The sequence below is a fragment of the Bos mutus genome, chromosome 8 (genome assembly GCF_027580195.1).
Source record: "Bos mutus isolate GX-2022 chromosome 8, NWIPB_WYAK_1.1, whole genome shotgun sequence".
NCBI lineage: Eukaryota > Metazoa > Chordata > Mammalia > Artiodactyla > Bovidae > Bos > Bos mutus.
The window spans coordinates 86536181-86561870 of record NC_091624.1 but is presented as its reverse complement, the minus strand read 5'-3'; the positions used below and the strand labels follow the sequence as shown (position 1 = coordinate 86561870).

At 37.5% G+C, this 25690-nt stretch overlaps 1 protein-coding gene across 2 annotated transcripts in view; it reads right to left on the bottom strand.

The window, feature by feature from the left end:
• Positions 1–25690, bottom strand: part of ADAMTSL1 (ADAMTS like 1) — a 495660-nt gene that overhangs the window by 411017 nt on the left and 58953 nt on the right. For both annotated transcript variants that reach the window (XM_005889557.2, XM_070375945.1), the window contains exon 3: positions 7194–7239. In XM_005889557.2, the coding sequence (XP_005889619.2) occupies positions 7194–7239 (46 nt within the window). The remainder of the gene's footprint in view (positions 1–7193; positions 7240–25690) is intronic.

Below are 25690 nucleotides of genomic sequence, written 5' to 3'. Positions count from 1 at the left end.
ACTGCTTACAATAGCTAGGACATGGAAGCAACCTAGATGTCCATCGGCAGATGAATGGATAAGAAAGCTGTGGTACATATACACAATGGAATATTACTCAGCTATTAAAAAGAATGTATTTGAATCAATTCTAATGAGGTGGATGAAACTGGAGCCTATTATACAGAGTGAAGTAAGCCAGAAAGAAAAACACCAATACAGTATATTAACACATATATTTGGAATTTAGAAAGATGGTAATGATGACCCTATATGTGAGACAGCAAAAGAGACTCAGATGTAAAGAACAGACTTTTGGACTCTGTGGGAGAAGGCGAGGGTGGGATGATTTGAGAAAACAGCATTGAAACATGTATATTATCATATGTGAAATAGATTGCCAATTCAGGTTCGATGCATGAGATAGGGTGCTCAGGGCTGCTGCAATGGGATGACCCTAAGGGATGGGATGTGGAGGGAGGCGGGAGGGAGATTCAGGATGGGGAACACATGTACACCCATGACTGACTCATGTGAATGCATGGCAAAAACCACCACAATATTGAAAAGCAATTACCTCCAATTAAACTAAATAAATAAATAAAAGAAAATTCTGACAAAGAAAGTCCTATAGCAGAATGTTCTTTCCTTCCATGAGTTTCTATTCCACTATGACATAAAGCACCAAATGTGCCCTTACTTTATGCTATACAAAGACCTGATGAGAAAAATGGACACAGGATCAAATGGGAATTTATTTTAGATTCATTATTAATAACCACATGAAGGATGCTATGAAAGCCATGAACCTTTACAACTTCAGTGATGAGAATAACTGGTTAAGATGGCTGATCAAAGTCTACACCAAAGACAAGAACTTTGCTTCTACAGTCCATGTGCGTGCACTTCGATTTAACCCTATTTTATTGCTGGATAAATCTGTTCAATGCAGTACTGTCAGTCACAAAACCAACACAGATATCTTCATTGTTTAGATCCAATAGTCCAGATATAAATTTTTTTAAGAACTACAGAATTTTAGAGCTGGAAGGGATCTTTGAAATCTTAGTTCAATCCTCTTGTTACTTAGGTGCAGAAACTGAGGCACCCAAAGTTATAAACTTGCCCAGGACCACTCTGTCCTATCTGACCATTATAGCTTATGCCTTTGTCTCTAGCTGGAAAGCTGCATGTAAGACATTTCATAGTAATGATGCTGTAGACCATAAAAGTGGATTGTATCCAAGTGAGGACAAAGCCAAGTAACTTAGGAAAAGACATTCTCCATCTAAAATATAGTCTACATCTTCCTACCATTGTCCACTTAGTGCAAGCATCCATTAGTACTCAGGGAAACTACTGGAATCGCTTCTGAAGTGGAATGTCTACTTCCACTCTCTTCTGTGCAATCCATCTCTGGAGTGATCCTGCAGCCAAACCTATTTTTTAAAATCCTGAGTACAACTTTATTTTCCCCTCCCTAAAAGTCTCAGTAGTTCCTCTTGGCTCTAAAACTATAACACTTTATGACACCCAGCATGATCTAGCTCCTGTCTAACTGCACCTTTATTTTTCTTATCTTCTAATACTCTTCTCCTTGCACACTAGTCTCTACACTGACTTTGTTCTTTCTTTGAACACACTACGTTCCTTCATCCTTTAGAGCCTCTGTACTGGCTGTTCCTCCTCTCTGATTCACTATTCCCCTGATATTACCACAGTTCTTTTCTTTCTGTCATTCAAATGTCCATCCCCAAGTGGACTTCCCCAACCTTCCAATCTGAAGTCACCACTGATCATTTAATTCTCTGCAGAGCACTGATCACTACCTGATATTATCTCCTTTAAATAACTTGTCTGTCGGTTTGTAATCTGGTTTCCTCCATTAGAATGAAAGCTTCAGGAGAATTAGGTTTTGGTCCTATTCATCAATATACCCCAGTCCTGAGAACAATTCTCATGGTCAGTTATTCTTGGAATGAACAATGCTTTGTCTCCATGTGCTAAAAGGGCTTTTAATGGTTTCAACCATTTCCTCAGAAGACAGAAATCCTTGCCCACCCACCTCACCCCCACTTCTGATTGTTCCCTGAGAGTTTTTAGAAAAGATATGGAAATGTGGTTTACCAACTATAATCTTGCAAGAGTATTTTTTAAGAACAGTACAGTGCTGCAGTGGAGTAATAAAATCTCAATAAGGAACATAAGAATGCCATCAGCTACTACAGGCACCTTAGCCTAATAGGATGCTAATTGTGGTCACTATCTCTTAAATCTCAGTTCTAGTGAAGATTAAGGACAGTGATGAAGAAACGGTTTATAAGACACATAGCATTCCTCTCACCACTTTGGAAGTCAATTTTAAACATCTAATTAAGATCAAAGCGTTGAGATTTGAGGTTATTTGAACAAACAGGAAAATGTGATATAAGAAGAACTTTGAGAGGATCCAGGGACAATCTGAGACCTAGTAACCCACTTGAATGGTCTGCTGGGTTTACACCCACTGTTTATCCTGATGTGATCCTTGGTTTTTGTTTGTTTTAAATTATTTTTGGCTGTGCTATGTGGCATGTGGCATCCTAGTTCCCCGATCAGGCACTGAACCCACCTGCACCCCCAACCACTGGAAGTGCACTGTCTTAACCACTGAACTGCCAAGGAAGTCCCTATCCTTAGCTTTTTCTTTCAGAGAGAGCCTTGTCACTTTTCTTAAAAAGAGCAGGGACTATCCAATGGGAAAAACTGGATGAACTACATCCTTAGGAATGAAAATAGCCTGCTTGGATCAGGTAGAAATGGTATAAGAAGGTACCATGACTCCAAGAACCATGTGAACATTATGGAAACTTTAACTTTCTTATATTGATAGACTCTGTCTATACAGTGATTAACAATAAAACCTTAAAAGCACATGAGCTGATAATTCAGTTGAGCCAGAAAAACTGGTAATCTAAGATCTTTTCTCTTCCTCAGTTTCAGGGAACAAGAACCCAAAGAAATGCTGTATATAGCAAGTACAAAGAATAGAAATACAGAGTGAATCTCTGGAGAAGAAGTGGCTCAGAAGAGGCCTAGGAAGCTGTCCAGGGATTAACAAGTGACCTTAGAGGCTTAACTAATAAGAGGCCCTCAAGTTTTTCCAAAACAAGCAACTAAAAGGGGAATATTTGATTGAATTGTTCTGAACTTCTTAGTTTGAAAAAAAATTGGAATGTGATTATGAAAAAATTCTTTCTTATGAAATTTTTCTTTTGTATTTTTGGCAGTGTTGCTTCTGTCATGGTCAAAAGCCAGAAAAAAAGCGTTGAATTACTTGAAGACTCTAGGTTCTCATAAAAAATTCAGTGTCAGTTTGATTCTACAAGCTGCAAAGAGTTGGCTCGTGCTATTGGTTTTAAGTAATGTTAGGTCAGCCTTAGCCTGCATCTGTCCAGGGAAATGCTCATAATGATAACAAGGAAGTTTTGGGCTGTTTCTGAAGATCTTAAAGGAAAGAGTAGGCAGACATCTGCTCATGATGCTTTAAGCATTCACGTCTACTTAGGATAGTCCGGACCCTTTCTATTATCCTTAAAGCTTGAAAGAAAATGAATGGTAGTTAAGGAGATTTCTTTAAAAACATCATGTCTGTGTGCTTTTCATATTTTATAATTCATTTAATTAAAAAATGTTTTCATTATGTTTGCTTTTGTGTATTTTTTTAATTGGAGTACAGTTGATTTACCATTTTGTGTTAGTTTCAGGTGTACAGCAAAATGATTCAGTTATATATACATATATCACTATTTTTTCAGATTCTTTTCCCTTATAGGTTATTATAAAATATTGAGTACAGTTCCCTGTGCTGTACAGTAGGTCCTCATTGGTTATCTATTTTAAATATAGTAGTGTATATATGTTGACACCCAAACTCCTTATTTAACCCTCCCCATCTCCTTCTCCTTTGGTAACTATAAGTTTGTTTTCTATGTTATGTGTCTTTAAAATGATTATATATATATATATGTATACATATATAACACACACATATATATTACCACAATAAAAAGGATCATAAAGAAAACCAATGAGCTATAGTATATTTATACCAAAATTTTTTCATACTGTAACTACAACAAACTGTCAATTTTTAAAAAATGTAATAAAAGTCACCACAGCTATTTGATCTTTTTAATTAATCAGCAGTTGAGTGAGGGGTGTGTGTGTGTGCATGGTGAAGAAGACAATGCTATGGGTTATGTTATATGTCACTAGTATCTTAAATGGAAATAGAGAAATGAACTAGGCAAAATATTCTATTGAACAATTGCTTCTACTTCTAATTATCAGCCCTTCTAGTCACTTTTGTTCCTGGTCAGGCATTTATATAAAATACTGTTCACTCATTTTAGTCTTTCTCATCTCATTTGTCTTCTGGCCAGGGGTCACCTCTACTGTCCATCTCACTTTTTTAAAAGGAAAAATTATTGAAGTATAGTTGATTTACAATGTGTTAATTTCAAGCATACAGCAAAGTGAACCAGTTATACATATATCCACTCTTTTTTTAGATTCTTTTCCCATATAGATTATTACAGAGTATTAAAGTAGAATTCTCTGTGCAATACAGTAGGTCCTTATTAGTTATCTTAAATATAGTCATGTGTATATGTTAATCCCCAAATCCTAATTTATTTTTCCACTTCTGTTTTGCCTTTGTTAACTATAAGTTTGCTTTCAACATCTATGACTTTATTTCTGCTTTGTAAATAAGTTCATTTGTACTATTTGGATAAAGAAGATGTGGTACATATACACAGTGAATGTTACTTTACCATAAACAAGAATGAAATGATGCCATTTGCAGCAACATGGATGGACCTAGAGATTACCAAATTAAGTAAAGTAAGTCAGACGGAGAAAGACAGATATTGTATGATATTGCTCATATGTGGATTCCACTGTACATTTTTTGGGGGCATCTCAGTATTGCCAGACTAAGACCTAACAGACTCTGGACCACGTTCTCTGTAAGAGCAAGTTCTCTAATCTCAGTTGAACCCCCTCTGCTACAACAGCGTGGTCTTCAAAAGTTTTCTATATCCTCAATTTGTGTCTTTCTCAATTTGTGTCTGTTTTTAAGAACAGAGTTTATGTCCTTTCCCTCTATCAAGATTCCTTCTCTTCTTGTCATCCAATGCTGGCTTTGGGACCTGTGGCATCAAGTCTACTCTTACCTGCAAATATCACCCAGCTTGCCCTCCAGATCAAACTCATCTCTCAAGGCTCTCTTATTTAAAAAACAAAACAAAAAAAAGCAACACATCCTCCCACCCTTCTGTGGCTCTACAAATGATGGAGTGTCTCTGTTAACACTTTATAGGAACAACAGACCTATAGATTCCATTTCTTTGTTAATATGCTTTATGTACTGCATCTTGATTCCATTCCTGATACACTAGAGTAACTGCTTCTGGCCTGGAGAATTCCATGGACAGAGGAGCCTGGGGTCACAAAGAATTGGACATGACTCATTGACTTTCACTTTCACTTTTCTCTCAAACCTCTCAGTGTTCACACTTTTGATAATGACATTCACCATTCTTCTAGAAGACCAGTACTCATTTTGCATTCAACAAATATTTACTGTATGCTTGATAAATATATAAGTTCTAGGCACTGGGGATGAAGGAGTGGATAAGGTAAACGACACTCTATTTATGCTTAAGGAATTCACATTCTAGAGTCAGGGAACAGAACATAAATAAAGACTCAAATAAGATAGGGACTTCCTTGGTGGTCCAGTGGTTAAAAGTCCATCAGCCAATGCAGGGGATATGGGTTTGATCCCTGGTTGGGGAACTAAGATCCCACATTCCTAGGGGCAACTAAGCTCACACACCACAACTAGAGAAGCCCACACTGTGCAAAAAAGTCAAAAAAAAAAAAAAAAAGCTAAATATGATTGATTGACTATTGTGAGAGCTGGAGCCAAGCAATGGTACAACTATATTAGATAAAGTAGTCAAGGAAATCTCTTTGAAGAGGTGGCATTTGAGCTGAGATCACAATAAGGAAGATGCCCATCATGCAAACAACAACAAAAAAGAACATCTTTAAGAAAGTGATTCAGAAGCACTAGAGCTCTAAACATGCATGTAAATCATTCCTTTACTCCCACTACAAGTCATCACTCTAACTAAATTACTTGGGAAGTCTTACAGAGTGACTTTAATTTTGACCTCTCATATCTATTTCCTCCTGTTTTCACCCTTCATTACTTCTCGCTCTCCACTTGTTTTCTGTTCCAGGGCATCCCTCACAACATTACAGAATTAAACTTCCCAAAGTGGAACTCAACAATATCCTACTCTCACTCCACAACCTCTGGTGACCCTCCATTAGTAACTGAAGGAAAATAAACTTGGAAGCTTAATATTCAAATCTCTTCATGGTGTAACTTCAAAATATCTTTCAATTCTTCTCTTCCATACTGCTAAGCACAATCCTATTTAAATTCGTGTTCAGAACACACCTTCAATATTCCTGTCTCCAAAGTTGCCTGTTATGTCTCCTCCACTTGGACTGGCTATCATCTCCTCCCACCTAGTCTGGGCCAATCACAGCCTTCCTAGGCTTCTCAGCCCTACGTCAAATCACCTCCTTCTGGAAGGCCCTTCAGATTTCTCTCTGCTTTTATCCCACAAGAACGTAATCCCTTTCTTTCTACATTTGTCAGCATCTGTCTTCTCTTGCTACATCCCTTACCATAACACAGATGTTTTAAGACAGCAACCACATGCTATTGATCTTTGTAGTAGTTCAGTGCCTCACATACAGTTGGTATTGAACAGTATTTGTTAAACAAATTAATTTATCAAATCTGAGTTTGATGAACTGATGTTTATTTCATGATTCCCAAGTGGTTTCTCTTTTCTCATTTCTCTTTTTGCTTTCAAGAGACCTAGATGTGAAGCCAGAAAGCAGAGAGGAAACACAGTTCTTATTTTTAAATAGTGTAGTTAGTTTCAATCTGGCCAAGTGATTAAAAGTTTGTCTTGAGGAACATTAAAAAAAACTATTTTTTAATGTATATAATCCATATACCATGAAATAAATAACTCTTGGTAATATACTAATTAGTTGATATCTGCTCAGGATACATGAGACTGCTTAGCATTATTCAGGGCTTACAAAATACATTATCACAATCATAGAAGGTTAATGCTTACCACATTACTGCATGTTCTATATCGGATATTTCTTCCCTCACAGCTCCTGGGGGAAGGGAAAAAAAAACAACTCATTACCACCAACGAAAGGCCCCAGATTTCAATGGTTCTCTTACAAAATCAATTTCCTCTTTAATACCAGTATAAGAGCCTCTGTTTTCTTTTGAGTATGCCCTTGTAGGAATTAACTATCAAATACTAAATAGAGCAGAAGAAGCTGAATATGCAAATTGACTTCTCCATTAGACTTGAAACTAAGTATTAATTTTGCTTCAAAAGTTCTCAAAATAAGTATAGCAAGTTCCCTAAATATGAACCTTCAAGTTGAACACGTGCAAAGATGTGAAGGTGAGTTCACACAGCCAATCATGTAAGTTAGCTCATGGGTCTGGTGCACATTGCCACCTGTGTGAATCCTTTACAAGTGGCTGTGCTTTTGTGTACTTAACTGTAAGGTACTGTATAGAGTACAGTACCACAGTATCTTTATTTCAAGCCCAGGATGTCAGGAAGCATACAAACAGCAGAGATGTAGCTGGTCCTGCTAAGAAGCACCAGGAATTGGAGGCCCAGGGAAAGGATAAAGGAAAACAAGAGGAACAAGAAGTAACTGAAGAACCAGTGAGAGTCATGATGGGGTAAATGGCAAAGGGATTTTCTTCGTTTGAGGAGACACTGTTAGTCTTTTGAGGCACAGGACTGGAACACAGAATGATATACAAAGGTTGCAGCAGCCATTCAGAATGCAATCCAGTGCTACTGTGTCATCTATGATGAGAAAAAAAGAACTAGTGTCCAGACATCACTGGATTCTTCTTTCAAGAGGACAGATAGAACTGAACCCAGCAAAGAACCAGAACTTGTGCCAACAATGTCAGGCGTGACTGAAATTGCAGCTTTCCCTCCATCTCCTATTACTGATGAACCTTCAGCTCTCCTATCTCCCACCTCTTCTCCCTCCTCCAGTCAGTAACTCTCCTTGCCTGTTCAGTAGGCGCCAGGCCCTGTATGCTACCTGTTGTACTGTCCTATTGTACTTTTCAAGGTACTGCACTGTAAGATTAGAAGCTTTTTATTTCTTGTGTTTGTTTTTGTGTGTGTGTGTGTGTGTGTATTATGTATGTGAAAAGTATTATAAACCTATTATGGTACAGTACTGTATAGTCAATTGTGTTAGTTGGGCACTTAAGCTAACTTTGTTTGGCTTATGAACAAATTGGATTTATGAATGTGCTCTTGGAACAGAACTTACTTATATGTAGGGGACTTACTGTACTTATTTGTTGCTGTATTTCTTAAAATTACACATTTAAGGACACAAAAAGTCATAATTCTTAAAGCAATAGTTTCAGTGCTAAAGTACATGCTCATTGTAGAGGTTTTAGAAAAGAAAGATGACCTCAAAGAAAAAAATCCCATACTCCCATAGTTGTCTCATGTAAAGATAATTACTGTTATTTTGATATATTAATTTCTTTCCAGTTCAGAGGAAATAACAGCACTTCTACATTTTTATAGCCTGCTTTGTTTCCACTTAAATTTTTTGAAGGTATTTCTCACACTACTAAGTAACTTTAAAAACATCATTTTGAGAGCTACATACTATTCCATGGAATGGTGTAACCTGTGAAATCATTCTTTCATTTCTTGTCATGTAAGCAATTTCCAACATAGAGGTTGATATATGATAGTGTGATAAATCATGTCCATGTATGTTTTATCCAAGTTTCTGCCTATGTCTTTAGAAAAGATAAGTTTCTAAAAGTGGAATTATGACACTAAAAGCAATGAACTTTTATAAGGCTCTTGATAAATATAGCCAAATTGTATTCCATAAAGGCTGTGCTACTACATACCCCCACCAGCAATACAAGGGAGTTTCCGTCTTACTGAACTCTTGTGAACAGAAACAATCAATTTTTGATGAACCATTCAATGATGGCATAAGAACAGTAGTAATCTGCTCTTTTCAAAATAAGTCACATTTTAAAAAAAGTAAAATATAATATGAAATTCTGAGAGAATGCTTATACTAATAATAAATAAATATGGAATTCCAGGTACATTTCTGAGGTGTTTTTGTACATTAGAACCCTAGGAGACAGGGTACTAACATCAGATCCATTTTATGGATGAGATCATGGAAGCTTAGGGAGCTTAAGTAACTTGCCCAAATCACACAACTAGTAAGTAGTAGAGCTGAGATTTGAAACTGAGCCATTCAGAGCTTACACACATAACTGTGATGCTTCACTGTCCCAATTTACTTGTTTGTTCAGCACACATCTACTGAACTTCTATTATGAGTTCAACAGAACTCAATGCATTTACTTCTGGGAATATAAAGAAGAATGAGTATGACCTAGTCTTCACTGTTAAGAAAATTATTCATACAATTCTGACTTGGTGTAAGAAATGCTAGATAGTATTTGTGTTAGGTCTTCAGAACACTATCAGAAAGAAAATGTCATCTGAAAATATGATTGCTGTTGTTCAGTTGCTCAGTTGTGTCAACTCTTTGCAAATCCATGGACTGCAGCACGCCAGGTTTCCCTGTCCTTCACCATCTCCCAGAGTCTGCTCAAATTCATGTCCATTGAGTCACTGATGCCATCCAACCATCTCATTCTGTGTAGTCCCCTCCTCCTGCATTCTGTCTTTCCCAGCATCATGGTCTTTTCCAATGAGTCAGCTCTTTGCAACAGGGGACCAAAAGTATTGGAGCTTCAACTTCAGCATCAGTCCTTCCAATGAATATTCAAGGTTGATTTCCTTTAGGATTGACTGGTTTGATCTCCTTGCTGCCCAAGGAATTCACAAGAGTCTTCTTTAGCACCATAGTTTGAAAGCATCAACTCTTTGGTACTCAGCCTTTGGGTAAAATACAATTACCCAAAGGCTATCTTAGAGAGATAGAAAAGTCCTAGGCTTGAAGACTTGACTATAACCAGACTGACTACATTAATATGCACTCAACAACAGAATGGGACCAAGGAAAGACAAGGCTGGCCAGAATCATAGAAAAAAGGAGAATGGAAGAAATACTAGGTTGTCAGTGCCCTGCCCAACAATGGCCCAGGCTAATGTCCAATGATCCTCCTGATCCCCTTAGCTAGGTAGCTGCCATCACAGTACAGATGCCTCATACCAACCTACCTGCTGCCAGTGAGCTTTTTGCTTATTCCAGAAATATCCCTCATTATAATACTATGTTGATCAAGCCATTTGCCAAGAGCAGTCTTTTTTTATATGACTGCTAAGAGGCAGAGGGGCTGGTTATGCTGCGATGGGTATGGTTCATGTTATGGACAGGTAAGTAAATAAATAATTTTCATTGTAAGTGAATAAATTAGCATTTTAATTAAATATTAATCTCACAGGCCAAGTCACTGTGAGTCTGCCTCCAAGAGAAGGATCTGTTCTTTATGTGATTGCTAAAAATATATCAGGTTTCTGAGTTTAAAAAGATGAGAGCTAGGCTCCAGCTTATGATAAATTTTACATGGTAATTAATTCTGTGACCTGGAGATCTTTGGTAGCATGCCATGTAGACATCAGTGTTGGCTGAATATGGTATGTTTTTTGATTTTGAAATTCCTGGAGCATATATGACATAGTGTAGTGGTCAAAAGTAACCACTTTGAAAGCAGAGTCTTCTTTCTGAAATCCTGCCCCTTATTCCTTAGTTTCTGTACCTCAGTTCTGTAATCTGTAAAATGGAATAGTAATACTTATCTCCTGGGATTATTTTGAGGAGTAACCAAGTTAATATTTGTGAAGCAGTTCAAACAGTGCTTCACATACAGAAGCATTATGTAGACATTTAACAAAGTAATTGTGTAAAAGATGTAAAAATATAATAGATATTAAAAGAGATGAAGGATATGTGGAGAAGAAACCAAAGGCAAAAATTCAGAGGAATGAAAAGATATGGTGTGTTTCTACATTTTCAAGCAGTTGTGGAGTTTTGGGTGTATACAGGGAATTGCAGGAGATAAAAATGCCTTCTAGCCATGAATTTTGCAGTAGGTAAAGGGGACCCATTGAGGCAGTTAAAACAAAGGTGATCCAATGATGATTTCTTGCTTGTGAACTCTGGCATTAATCATGAAGACTTTAAAATGCTATGTTTTTCACCCTCCTTTTATTTTCCTAACCTCATCTCCCTGAAAGGTTAATGGAAACACTTCTGAACTAGGAGTTTGATGATGTGAGTCATAGATTTTGCTCTTTCCCTTGCATAAGTCTCTCAGCCCCTCAGATTTTGCTTCCTCATCTGTCAGCTGGATATCACTGGATCTGGAAATGGCCCTGACTAAAGTTGTGATGCTTTTGAACTGTGGTGTTGGAGAAGACTCTTGACAGTCCCTTGGAATGCAACGAGATCCAACCAGTCCATCCTAAAGGGGAAAATCAGTCCTAAATATTCATTGGAAGGACTGATATTGAAGCTGAAACTTCAATGCTTTGGCCACCTGATGCGAAGAACTGACTCATTTGAAAAGACCTTGATGCTGGGAAAGATTGAAGGCAAGAGGAGAAGGGGACAACAGAGGATGAGATGGTTGGACGGCATCATTGACTTGATGGACATGAGTTTGAGCAAGCTCCAGGAGCTGGTGATGGACAGGGAAGTCCAGTGTGCTGCAGTCCATGGGGTCACAGAGTCAGATACAACTGAGCGGCCAAACTGACTGAAAGCTGTGATCACTGAGATAACTCACACAAGCTGTAGTCAAACACCAAGGGGTTATTATAGAGGTAATGCTTACAAAAATAAAACAAAACCCCACCACAAAGCAGAAAAATACCCACTTCAATACTTTAAATCAGCCTTTTCCTAGATATTTTAAAGTATGAATACTTATGCATGTTTCGAAAGCATCCTTGAGACAGAACGAGAGATTATCATGCTAAGTGAAGTAAATCAGATAAAGACAAATATATGACATCACTTACATGTGAAATCTAAAAATTACAAAACATAACATACTCACAAACACAAAAAACAAACTTATGAGCATCAAAGGGGAAAGGCAGGGGGAAGGTAAATTAGGAATATGGGATTAATAGATATAAACTACTATATATAAAATAAACAACAAGGATTTACTGTATAGCGCAGGGAACTATATTCAGTATCTAGTAATAACCTATAATGGAAAATAATCTGAAAGGCATCTATATCTACACCTCTCTCTCTCTCTTTCTATATATATATATATATATATATATATATATCTGAATGCCTTGGTATACACCTTAAACTAACACAATATTGTAAATCAACTATAGTTCAAGAATTTTTTAAAAAAGCATCCTTGGATAATAGGAGATACAAGTATACAATGTAAAAGACTGAATTAAATGCTTTTCATTTAGCAAATGCAAAACAAAAACAAACACAGCAAATAAAACACTTAACATTATTTCTAAAGAACATCCTGCAATTATCTAACACCTAATAATGATTTGCAAATAATTTAATTCTGCTGCTAAATTAAGTCTTCATTTTACTGTATTGTATTACTTTTTGAGTGAGAGATTATTTGAGTGAAATATGGTATTAAACCCTGGAGAAGAAAATAGCAACCCACTCCATTATTTTTGCCTGGGAAATCCTATGGACAGAGGAGCCTGGTGGGCTACACGTTATTGGGTAGCAAAGAGTCAGACAACTGAGAGACTAAACAACAATGATATTGAAGCAGTAATATTTGAGTTTGGAAAAGTCTTTATTATTAAAAGACATTACCTAATTGTGGACAATAATATTAATACTAACCTCTACTATATGTATATTGAGTACTATAGATATCTGGTTCAGTATTAGGTATTCTGTGCACATTATCTCTACCTCTTCCATCAACTGGAAGGTTTTATCACTCCTACTTAATAGGTGAGAAAAGTGAGGCTGAGAAAGGCTAGGAGGCTGAAAACCATATATATAAAAAGAGAGAACTAGGGATTGGAACTCAGGTTTGCCTAAATAAAGTATATAAAACAATAATAATACAAAAGGAACAAGACATACTTAAGATGTGTAAAATACTAACAGTAGATCAAATCTGGGAGGCTGAGCTGAGGAGTTCACTGCATCTTATTTTCCACATCAATGTATACCACCTGCTTCTCAAATTCTGAGAAATCCAATGAGTAAATGACATCTAGATCCACTCTGTAAATTTGCAACATCTCTAAGAGAACCACACTCCTCAGTAAAATGTAGTGTGAAAGAACTTCAGTGAAAAAAACTTGCAGTTTTTAAAAGTTCAAGTTTAATAAATTTGAATACAAAATTTACTTAAGTAACAAAGTAACTATTTCACCACAAGGATTTTAATTTTTGCCAAGCATGAATTTCTTCATCCAAGGCATTTATCTGGGCACAAAAGCCTCATGTGAGAATTATGCAGTAAAAAATATTTTCTTCCCTTTTAAAACTTCTTTAAAAAATAGTCTGTTAATATAAAACAGCTGAATGATTTTCTTCACATTTTAACAAAATAAAATTCACCTCTGGAAAGGAAAACAAGCATTAGAAATTTCAGTCCAAAATGGTTTCCGAGGAAAGTTATAGGCCATTAATAACAAATGAGTTAAGTAAATTCGCCTGCTTAATGCAAACTATGAGAGTTACAGGACTGTATTTAGTGAGTTAAGTATTGGACCAATTAATGAATCAGAAACCTTCAAGTATAAAAGAACAAAATATAAAAAAAATATATTTTGAAACCAAATTTGAACAGAGTTCCTTATTGATATCAGCACTTCACTCCTAACCAGTCATTTATTAATTTTGACTTAAGTTCCTTTTCTCAATTATAAGCTATTGTTTGTGAATTACTCAAACTTTAATTCACTTATAATGAGATTAGTATAGGCTTGAAGAATACTTTATTGGTCTCCAATTAACACATAACAAACCATCCAAACTCCTCCAATACCTAAAATCCTGATGTTATCCTAGTTTCAATTACCATAATTTAACAATCTTGGAAGAGATGACTTGCCATAGAAAATTAAAAAGCTCCCTTTCTAGGCTTTAGCCATCTGTTGGCTTTTTTCATCCCTGCTTACTTTGAAAGAGGAAGGTATATTTGATTTATCTCTCATGAAGAATTTTAAAAATCTGATAAAATACATCGATTTAAATTACAAATTCTTCTCATCTCTTCTCTAAGATTCTTCTGGTGAAATAATCAGACTCATCCTTGGTGTTAGTGTATCATTTCAAGAAAATCTGGTAATTATGTACTTTCAATACCAGAGTTCTTAAGGACAATAACACTTATATTAGGCTCATGAAGCTTTGCCTTTGATTACCTAAAACCAAAGAGTGCCATTAAGTAAGAACAGGTTACTGAATTTCTCTGAGTACCTCCTGCCTTTCAAATATGGACTCATGGGCAATGAATTTCGAAATAAGAGCATTCATCTGCTTATCTCTCTCTCTTTTTTAATCATCTAAAAGGAAACTATGTGCTCTTTACAAGAGAACAGGCCTGAAACCATATCAGCAACTCACGCCAGGAAGACTGTGTCCTTTAGACTATGGGTCCGAAAACGACCGTGATTTGGACAAGACCAACAGTTTGAGAGCCCCAGCCAGGGCTTCATGGAGTGCTAGAGCACTGCTTTCCTCCTTCACTTCAAGTGAAACTTTCAGTGTTCACGGGAGCCAGAGAGCAGGAGGGGGTCCCCTAGGAGCCAGTTAAAATACTTCTCCATTTCTGGGGCTTTTTACGAAGACCTCAAGAGGAATAACAAACTCTGAGAACACCCAAGAGGACCAAGTGCGAATGCACTGTTGGGCTGCTTTTCACGTTCCATAGACACATTATCATAAGAGTTTCCTTTGGGAATTGACACTTGATACCAATGAACTTGACCATTAAAAAAGAAGTTATATGAACCTGCGGACACTGTGTGTAATGCGATCCTCAGATGCTCACTATCCTAATCCATGGGTCAAGCTGGATGCAGAAAACCTAGCACTAGAATTGGAGGTGCATGCACCGCAGATGGTTAGCAGTGGTCTTGCTTTGCATGAGGGAGAAAAGGAGTTAGAAGATATGTCATTCCTCTGACTCTCCTAAGTCTCAAGTTCTCATTTTCCCCTTAGATCTCTCTGTCTCACTCTTGTGCTTAAAAAAGTCATTCTTTAATGTTCTGTGTTTTATTCTATGTTTAAAACAGAATATCTTTCATGAGAATCAAAATGAGCCTTGTTTATGTAGAAACTTGTGTGACACTTGGTCCAAATAGGAGTCAATTCAACACTGTCCTTTCTTCAAAAAGTATATATATAAAAACAGAGAGTAGAATCCTACCAGGATCCTGGAGGTGGAGAAGTTGGAGAGATGTCTTTTAAGGGAATGAACTTGCAACTAGTAGATAAATGAGTCCTGGAGATCTAAAGAACAGCTTAGTGATTATAGACAAGACTGCATTATAAACTTCAGAACTGCTGACAGGCTAGATCTGAATTGTTTCCACTATAAAAAAGCAACAATAATTTATGTGACATGAGAGAAAACATTAACAGTCATACTGCAATGTATATATGGATTAAATCAACTTGTATGCCTTAAACTTGTATAACATTTTATGTCAATTATATCTCAATAAAAAGTGTCTATAGATGACTATGTTTATATTGTATATTAATGATGTACTATATCCCTAAATAATAGAAATGTTCTAGTATGCATCTTTCAATCAGTTCAGTTCAGTTCAATCGCTCAGTTGTGTCCAACTCTTTATTTTTTTTTTTAATTTTTTTTGTGTCCGACTCTTTGCAACCCCATGAATTGCAGCACGCCAGGCCTCCCTGTCCCTCACCATTCCCAGAGTTCACTCAGACTCACGCCATCGAGTCAGTGATGCCATCCAGCCATCTCATCCTCTGTCGTCCCCTTCTCCTCCTGCCCCCAATCCCTCCCAGCATCAGAGTCTTTTCCAATGAGTCAGCTCTTCGCATGAGGTGGCCAAAGTACTGGAGTTTCAGCTTTAGCATCATTCCTTCCAAAGAAATCCCAGGGCTGATCTCCTTCAGAATGGACTGGTTGGATCTCCTTGAAGTCCAAGGGACTCTCAAGAGTCTTCTCCAACACCACACTTCAAAAGCATCAATTCTTCGGTGCTCAGCTTTCTTCACAGTCCAACTCTCACATCCATACATGACCACTGGAAAAACCATAGCCTTGACTAGACAGACCTTTGTTGGCAAAGTAATGTCTCTGCTTTTCAATATGCTATCTAGGTTGGTTCATAGCTTTTCCTCCAAGGATTGTTTATCAATACTAATAGAAGTATTTTTAACAAACATTAATGAATGTTTACTGACTCTGAATATGAATCTTCTTCTATGCACCCAATCCCCTCAGCCATGTGCTCCCAGACAACCACCTATGTCTAATAATAACAAATTCACTTACAAGAGTATCCATAACAAATAATGTTTAATCTGGTAACATTTGCCTATGAAATGCTGATCTTAACTATAAAAAAATGTCTTTGACCTTCCTCATAGCAAACTTCAGTTGTTGTTTTTTTTTTTTTTTTTCCCCCATTTGAGGTTAAAGCTCCTTCATCAGACAAAGCCACCAAAATTCTAGGAGTAATGTATTCTCAACACACACACAGCCTCCTGTGGAAGAGGGCCTTTGAAACAAGGAGACAGAGGTCTTTGGTGCTGTGAGACATACCAGTGCAAACATAAAAAACATCTCCCCTATTAAGCACTCAGTTGAAACGTCCCGGAATCTCGCGGAGGATGTCATTGCTTTGCACTGCCTCCTGCATGTGATATATCACGTAGCTCAAACAGATCAGTGCTAAGGGAGAGATTTTTTTTTTTCTGGCTAGCTAGATATGCAAGCCAAACTATTATGACAACTTGATAAATGCAGCTTTTGAAAATGCTTTCTGTTGTAATAATACAACAAACAACAAGGAGGCATGCAGCCAGGCATCATCCATCAGGTGAGCTGGCTGGGAACAGACGTGGCCCTGGTGTCATACCAGCTCTTCTCCATCTGCCAGGAACTCTGACGCGGCCTAAAGAACCGAAACAAGAGTGCACCCCAAAGCTGCATTTTGAAAACAATTTTAAACTGAAGAGGGGGTAATGAAATCTCACCCTGAAAAACAGTGCCATAAATTGAGTCCTCGATGTGAAAGTGTTTCTTTGGCATAGGTAATGTATTTTTGTAACCTTAGTTTTACAATTCAACACTTCTGCTCTATGCTAATCTTTCATTATAAAAACATTCTGAAGGCTGTGCCAGCTTGGAAACTCTGATTTATGTATACAGAGACAGTTACTATAACTTCATGTGCAGATTGAATTCAATATAAATGGAAACCATGCAGGTTTAGGGAAAACAGTCTAAGATGACATCTCTGGGTATTTGCTCTTCTCTTGACCCTAGGGAACTAAGGAAAGTGTCTTTATACTTTTACAGATTCTTGAGCAGCAGCTCAGAGTCTGCAAAGCTGCTCAATTAAAAGTTAGACCCAAGAGGATATTATAGACTGAATTTTGGAGTTTGTCCTGTGAGTTTTCAATTGGTTTATTCGCTATTATGAGTGTTTGGTATGTTCTAAATTATGACTAGAAAAACAAGTGCCAACTTTTTTCCCCAAACAAGTATGATTTTACATATCTCTGCCTTGTCTTCAAAGGCAGACATGCTACAACAAAGCATCAAGTTCTCACAAATATGGGCTAGGGTTATGAAAGTGAGGCGTGTGCTCATGTAATCAAAAGAGAAGAACGTGAGAACAATGGCACTGGAAAGCACAGTGCTCATGCCCAGCTTCTAATGGAACCAGAAACTGTTCCAAGTAGACTGCTCAGATAATCTAATGAGACAATATACAACACACCATCTCAAAGTGAAGATGAGCCCCTGGGCAAGATGCTCAGGTTCACACTGGTAGAATGCTTTCTGATTCACAGTCACTTCACACATTTATTGAGCATTCAATGGGAACCAGTACTAAGCCAGGCATTGTGAAAGGTACAACAGTGAGCACTCCCCTGACCCTTCTCAAAGCTATAATTAAGTTGTAAAGAAGTCCGTGAGTCAGTACAATGTAGGATCAACAATTAATGGGCATGGTCGGGGAACTAAATATGGAGAAACTGGACAGAGGGACCAATTGATGAGAGACAGAAGTAACTTATGAAGGTGATGTCTTAGGAGGGGTGTCATTATGGGCCATTTGAGTCCCAAGAGGGTGACGGGAGAAGGGAGAATTCAAGAAACAGCCTTGGCCTGTGAGCCACAACTACTGAGCCCACGTGCCACAGCTACTGAAGTCCGTGCTCTAGAGCCTGTGCTCCATAATAACAGAAGCCACCACAATGAGAAGACCCGCACCAACACTAGAGAGAAGCCCTCATTCACTGCAACTCACTGCAAGAGAAAGCCCTTGCACAGCAGTGAAGACCCAGCACAGCCAAAAAGTATTTAATCAATTAATTAAAGAAAATAAACAGCATTCCCTCCCTACTCCAGCTTCTCAAAGTATGGCAGTAGGTTTCTGGCCCCCGAGTCAATTCAGTCAATTCAGTCAGTCTTGACTGAGAACCTACTGTGTGCAAAACAGGAAGCTATAAAGGAAAGCCAAGATAAAACCTGTGCCCACGGTGCTGATAGTTTAGTGGAGGACAGGGTCCTATAAATAGCTATAACACAAGTCAAGCTATGTAAAAGTCACTAAAAATGGTGAAAACAATGCCTTAGAAATACAGCAAAGTGAGACTGGGGGGCCACTGGTGGAAGTAACTTTAAACAACTGAGGGTTTGTGGGCAGGGGCAGCGGGAGGCATTGTAAGAAGAGGGCTCATCAGGAGAAGGGGCACAGAGTTGGTAGCGTGGCCCCCAGTTGAAAGGATCAGGACACAGACCTGCAGCCACCCAGGATGCCTGCTACTTTCAGAAAACGATTTTTTTTTAAGTGTATTTTTGCCTATTTGTTTTTCTGCTTTGTAGTTTATTTGTGTGATCTCTGAGCCCCAGCGGCCAGCGAAGCATGTTAGCATTCCACAAGCTTTTATTGAAAAATGGAATGAAGGAGGGAGGGAGGAAAGGAAGAGAGAAAAGAGGCAAGAGAGGAGAGAGGGAAGAAAGGTAGGAACAGAGGAAAGAAGGAAGGAGAGAGGAAGGAAGGAAGGTGAGGGATGAAGGTGCAGAACAGAAGGAAATGCTATACGGATAATTTCAGGTCACAGAGGAATTTTGGCCTCATGTTTGATCTAATTTTTGACCCTGAAACCCAATTAAAATCTTTCTAAAATAAATCAAAGATGAAAAGTTTAAAATGAAATTAAATAGCTAGTAAAGGAAAGAAACTTTGGCTCTTTTCTACAGGCATGTTTACTTTCACATATTTACTCAAAGTTGTATTTGTCTCTGCAATGCATTTGTCCCCTTGGAGAGAGGGCAAGGGGTGGGGGCCAAGGAACTGCTGCCTTTGGCTTGAGATCCACCAGCAGGAAGGACATGCACTTTATAATACACACACACATGCCATAAGGTTTGCAAATGATCTTACACTTGCTCAGTAGCCAAAAGAGGCAAAGAATGAGAATAAAAACAAATGTGTTTTAGCAACATCAAGTCCAACTTTTCCATCTTCCCCATGAGGAAAATGTATATTATGAAACTCTAGGACTCTCACAACCTCACCCCATACAACCCTGGAGCTGGGAATTTATGAATTATTTTGGCTAGAGACAAAAGTTCTTCAATCCGCCCATATCACCCAGATGTCTGATGCAAAATGAGAGCCTGGAGAATCACATTTTTCTTTAAAACTATTCATATTCAGAGCAGTTTTTACTCCTCTTCGTGTCTTACAGCAAAATGGGTCCCGTGTTTGACATGGAGTTGAAAGGCACCTTAGACATTCTTTCAATATAAATATGTATTGAACACCTAATCTGTTCCAAGCACTGTCCACATAACATCATAGTGTGTGTGTGCTAAGTCGCTTCAGTCATGTCTGACTCTGTGCAACCCCATGGACTGTAGCCTGCCAGGCTCCTCTGTCCATGAGATTCTCTAGGCAAGAATACTTGAGTGGGTTGCTGTGCCCTCCTCTAGGGGATCTTTCTGACCCAGGTCTCTTCGATCTACCTGCATTGGCAGGCAGGTTCTTTAGCACCAGTGTCACCTGGGAAGCTCAAGACATCATAGATGAGCCACTAAATCCCACATCCAATGTCATACAGCTAGAAAAAAGTAGGGCCAAGAGTCACAATTAGTAGTTTCATAAGAGAATAAAAAGGATAATTCACAAAATAGGATAAAGTTTCTAACAGAGACAATGAAATACATTGTTTTGTTTTTTTAAGATCCAGGTTCCCAAATAGTTGACTGCTTCCCATAGGAAGGGATCCCTTATCTTGACTAGTCAGTCCCACTCCAAAGGCAAAGGTAGAGACTGGCCCTTAGGCTATTTGAGCTTGGCATATGTAGTTATGGGCTTTGGCTGATGATCACACATAAATACGATGCTATTTATTGTTCTATACTTATTTTTTCTGTCTCGAGGTAAATAATTTATTCCCAAGTGTATGTAATTCTGATATCTCTCTGTGTTTTTCTTTTGCTCTTAATATCTGGTGTCTCTTTTTCTTTAAATCTCTCTCACAAACACATAAACACACACACACACACACACACACACACACACACACATCCTTTCTTTCCTCTCCTCCCCATCCCCCACACTCAGTGGTTGAAATGGAGCAAAACAGATAAACTCCCCTTTTCTGTTGTACAAACTGGGCTCAAACAGAGGAAACAGAATTAAAGAAGTCTTTGGTGGGGGACAGGGATAATGACAGATACTGAATTGAAGATGGAAAGTTAAACTCTATGGTTGAGAAATTTAATGAGCCTATATGCAGGGCAGGAATAGAGACAAAGATGTAGTGAACAAACCTGCGGACATGGGTTGGGGAAGGAGAGGGTGGGACTAATTGAGAGAGTAGCCATGACATATATACACTGCCATGTATAAAATAGATAGCTAGTGGGAAGCAGATGTATTAACACAGGGAGCTCAGCTCAGCGCTCTGTGACTAGAGGGTGAGATGCGGTTGGGTGGGAGGCAGACACGAGATGGAGGGGATATATATATACTTAGAGCTGATTCATGTTGTTGGACAGCAGAACCTAATACAACATTGCAAAGCAATTATACTCCAATTAAAAATAAATTTTAAAAATTTGCTGAAAGAAATTTTAATGGAATTGATTTTGGAAAGTTGATCCCAAGAGAATTTGCATAAATCATGCCAGTTACTGGGCATTAACTTAGTTATTCACTAATAACCTGGAGGCTTACAGAGTCATATCCATAGGCTTAATAATGGAATGGAAAATTTTTTGAGAAAATACTAAGTCTATTCACCACTCTGGGCAAGGCTGATATTGAGTGGGTGGTGGTTTTAGTTGCTAAGTAGTGTCCGATTCTTTTGCAGCCCTACCAGGCTGCATGGGTTTCACCCAGGCAAGAATACTGGAGTGGGCTGCTATTTCCTTCTCCAGGGGATCTTCCTAACCTAACTGAACTCGTGTCTCCTGCACTGCAGGCAGATTCTCTACCGCTAAACCACCAGGGAAGCTCTCTTGATTTTGAATAATACCAGACAATTGGAGAACTACTCAGAAAGGTTATCACCATGGCTCACAGGAGTACAGTGGCAAACCATTACTTTTATATCCTGACATGCTGGTGTCTATGACTTTTCTTCCTACGTTGCAGATTAAGTCATTTCATAAAAACCTGACTGAGAAATGTTAAACATAAATAAATCTCTTTACCAGAAAATACATTCTTTTTTTCATTACTCCAGCCTCTAAATTCTTAGATTGCTGGAGACAAATTCATCGTTTCACTATCATGCCATCTAGTAGAGCAACAGTTCTAAAGTTCTAACAGTGGACACACGTTAAAGTTATTAGAAGAGCTTTTACAAAATTACTGATAGTAGGGCTCCAACCCCAGAGATTCCACTTTAATTGGTCTTTGGTGGAGCCCTGATATTTGTATCATTTATAAAGCTTTCCAAGTGACTCTACAGTACAGCTGGGTTAAGAACCACTGCTACAGATTACTGTCACTTAGTTGCTAAGTGGTGTCTGACTTTTACGATTTCATGGACTGTGGCCTGCCAGGCTCCTTCATCCATGGGATTTCCCAGGCTAGAATACTGGAGTGGATTGCCATTTCCTTCTCTATGAGATCTTCCTGATCCAGGAATCAAACCCATGTTTCCTGCATTGGCAGGCAGATTCTTTACCACTGAGCCACCCAGGAAGCCCACAGAGTATTATCTATTTACAGAACTGGGAGAAATTCTCTTAGTTCTTAAAATACATTGCAACTATAATCAGTAGAAACTCAATATTATGATAAATTCTCAATAGCAAATGCCTGTTCCTTGAACTTTATATCCTAAGTTATATCTAGGAACTTGTCTAATACATAGTAGATGTTCAACAAATATTAACTGAATGCATAAAAACTGAGATTCAGTCTTAAAGGTCATATGTTTCTAAGAATTTATTCATTTTTTCTAAGTTTTCCTATTTTTTGGCACATAATGGTTCATAACAGTCCCTATCAGCCTTTTAATTTCTGAAGCATACATCGTAATGTTTCTTCTTTCATTTCTGATTTTATTTATCTGCATCTTCTTTCTTTTTTTCCCCTCAGGCTAGCTAAGGGTTTGTCAATTTCATCATTTCAAAATCCAAATTCTTGGTTTGGTTGATCTTTTCTATTGCTTTTCTATACTCTATTTGATTTACTTTTGCCCTAGTTCTTATTATTTCTTTCCTCTGCTACAATGTGGGCTTAGTTTGTTCTCCTTTTTCTAGTTCAGACCAATAGCAAACAAAAGTGTTGAAGGAGTAGTCTAAAACCTCATGACAAAGAAAAGTCCAGGACCAGGTGGTTTCACAGGTGAATTCTAAAAAACATTTTACAAATAATTAATGCAGTTTTTCTTAAATTCTTCCAAAAAAAACAAGAGGGAATACTATCAAACTCAAAACCTGAACAAGAAAAACAAAGCTGGAGGAATCACACTTCCTCGTTTCAAACTATATTACAAAGTTATAGTAATTAATACAGTATGGAACTGGAACAAAAACAGGCATATAGACCAATGGAACAGAATAAAGAGTCTGGAAACATACCTGTGCCTATAGAGTCAACTAATCTTTGACAAGGTACCAAGAACACAATGGGGAATAGGTAGTCTCTTCAATAAATGGTATTAGGAAAATTGGATAGCCATTTGCAAAAGAATGAAATTCTACCCTTATCTCATACCAAGTAATAAAAATTAACTCAAAATAGATGAAAGACTTAAACATGTCTTTGTTAAACTATAAAACTGCTGGAAGAAAACACAGAGAATAAAGCTTCTTGACACTGATATTAGCAACAATTCATTGATCATAACAGCAAATGCACAGGCAACTAAGGCAAACATTGACAAGTGAAGTTGCATCAAACTAAAGAGCTTCTATACAACAAAGGAAACAATCAACAGAGTGAAAACTCAACCTACCTAGTGGAGGAAAATATTTGCAAACCATATGTTTGATAAGGGGTTAATATCCAAAATACATTTAAAAACTCATATAACTCAAGAATTAAAAAAAAAATTAAAAAAGTGGTCAAAGGACCTGAACAGACCTTTCTCAAAACAAAAACAAAAACAACAAAACAACAAAAAACAGACATACAAGTGGACAAAAGATGCATGAAAATATGTTCATCATCACTAACTATCAGAGAAATGCAAATCAAAACCACAAGGGGACATCATTTACACCTGTTAGAATGGTTATCATCAAAAAGATAAGTGGGAGAAGACGTAGAGAAAAGGGAGCCTTTATGCATTGTTGATGGAAATGTAGATTGGTGAAGGCATTATGAAAAACAGTATGAGGATTCCTTGTAAAATTAAAAACAACAACCATATGACCCAGCAATTTCACTACGGGGTGTAAATCCAAAGGAAATGAAATCTGAATCTTGAATAGGCATATACTCATGTCCATTGTAGCATTATTCATAATATAGTTAAGATATGAAAACAACTCAGAAGTCCTTAGATTAATGAATAGATAAAGAAAATGTGGTATGTACATACAATGGAATATTATTTAGTCTTAACAATAATGGGGATCCTGCCATTTGTGACAGCATAGGTGAACCTGAAGGACATCATGCTGACTGAAGTAAGCCAGACACAGAAAGACAAACGCCAAATGATTTTGCTTATATGTGGAATCTAAAATAGTAAAATTCATTGAAGCAGAGAGCAGAACAGTGGTTGCCAAGTGTGGTGGGGGGTGGGTGGAGTTGGGGGTGAGACGGAGATGTTGGTGAAAGGGGATGAAGTTTCAGTTATGCAAGATGAATGAGTTTTGAAGATCTAAAGTACAGGATGATAATGACAGCTAAAAATGCTGTACTTTATACTTGAAATTTGCTAAGAACATAGATTTTAAATCTTCTCAACACACACACACTCTAAATATATAGAAGGGATGAATATACTACTTGGCTTGATTGTGTCGATCTTTTCGTGATGTATTCATTTATCAAAACATCAAGCTGTACACCTTAAATATACATTATTTTTAGGTATCAAGAATACCTCAGTTACTTAGCTTTTTTAAAAAAAGAAAACTGGGGAGAAATGAAAACTTCAGAAAATCTACAGAACTAACCAAATAAGGAATTTTTAAATAAACAGAAAAGGCCAGCCAAGAGTAACAGAGTCCCAGTATGGCTAGTAAAGGTTATGGACACCAAACACATTCCCAACCATCTTTTATTCCAACAAACAGGTTTATGGGACAAACCAGGCATAAACTGGCCCCAAACATTCAGTCATTGGCTTTAGTGTATTCTGCTCCTGAAAAAAGACCAGATCATGGAACAAAATATCCTTCTAAAATATATGACCTGGAATATTAGAAGTACTGGTAATACATTTAGACTAGGCTTTGACCCAAAAGTAAAAGGAAGGCAACCGCAGACTCTCAAACATATATCCCCAAATGTGAAATCTCCTCAATATAAACGACGTGACTAGTCAGACTCATTCTGAATTTGTGTATCTTTGTGTTAAACAAACCTCAGACATGTCCAAGAAAAACAAGGCTGATAACATACAACATTAGATGAAGAATAACAGATAAATCTTGCTTTGGGGCTCACTTGGGCTGAAAGTTCTAAAACCTCTTAAAACAAGTCTTGTGAACCTTAATTGGATGTTATGACAGAGATGAGGTTAAATTTTTAAAAGAGAAAATTTATGTTTGAGAAGCCAAATCTTAACATTAAAATTTCTCTTTTGGTACTTTTACACATCAAATCTTAACATTAAAAATGTCTTTTGGTACTTATCATTATAAAGTTTATAAATTATTTGCTAACTAAAGCTTCTA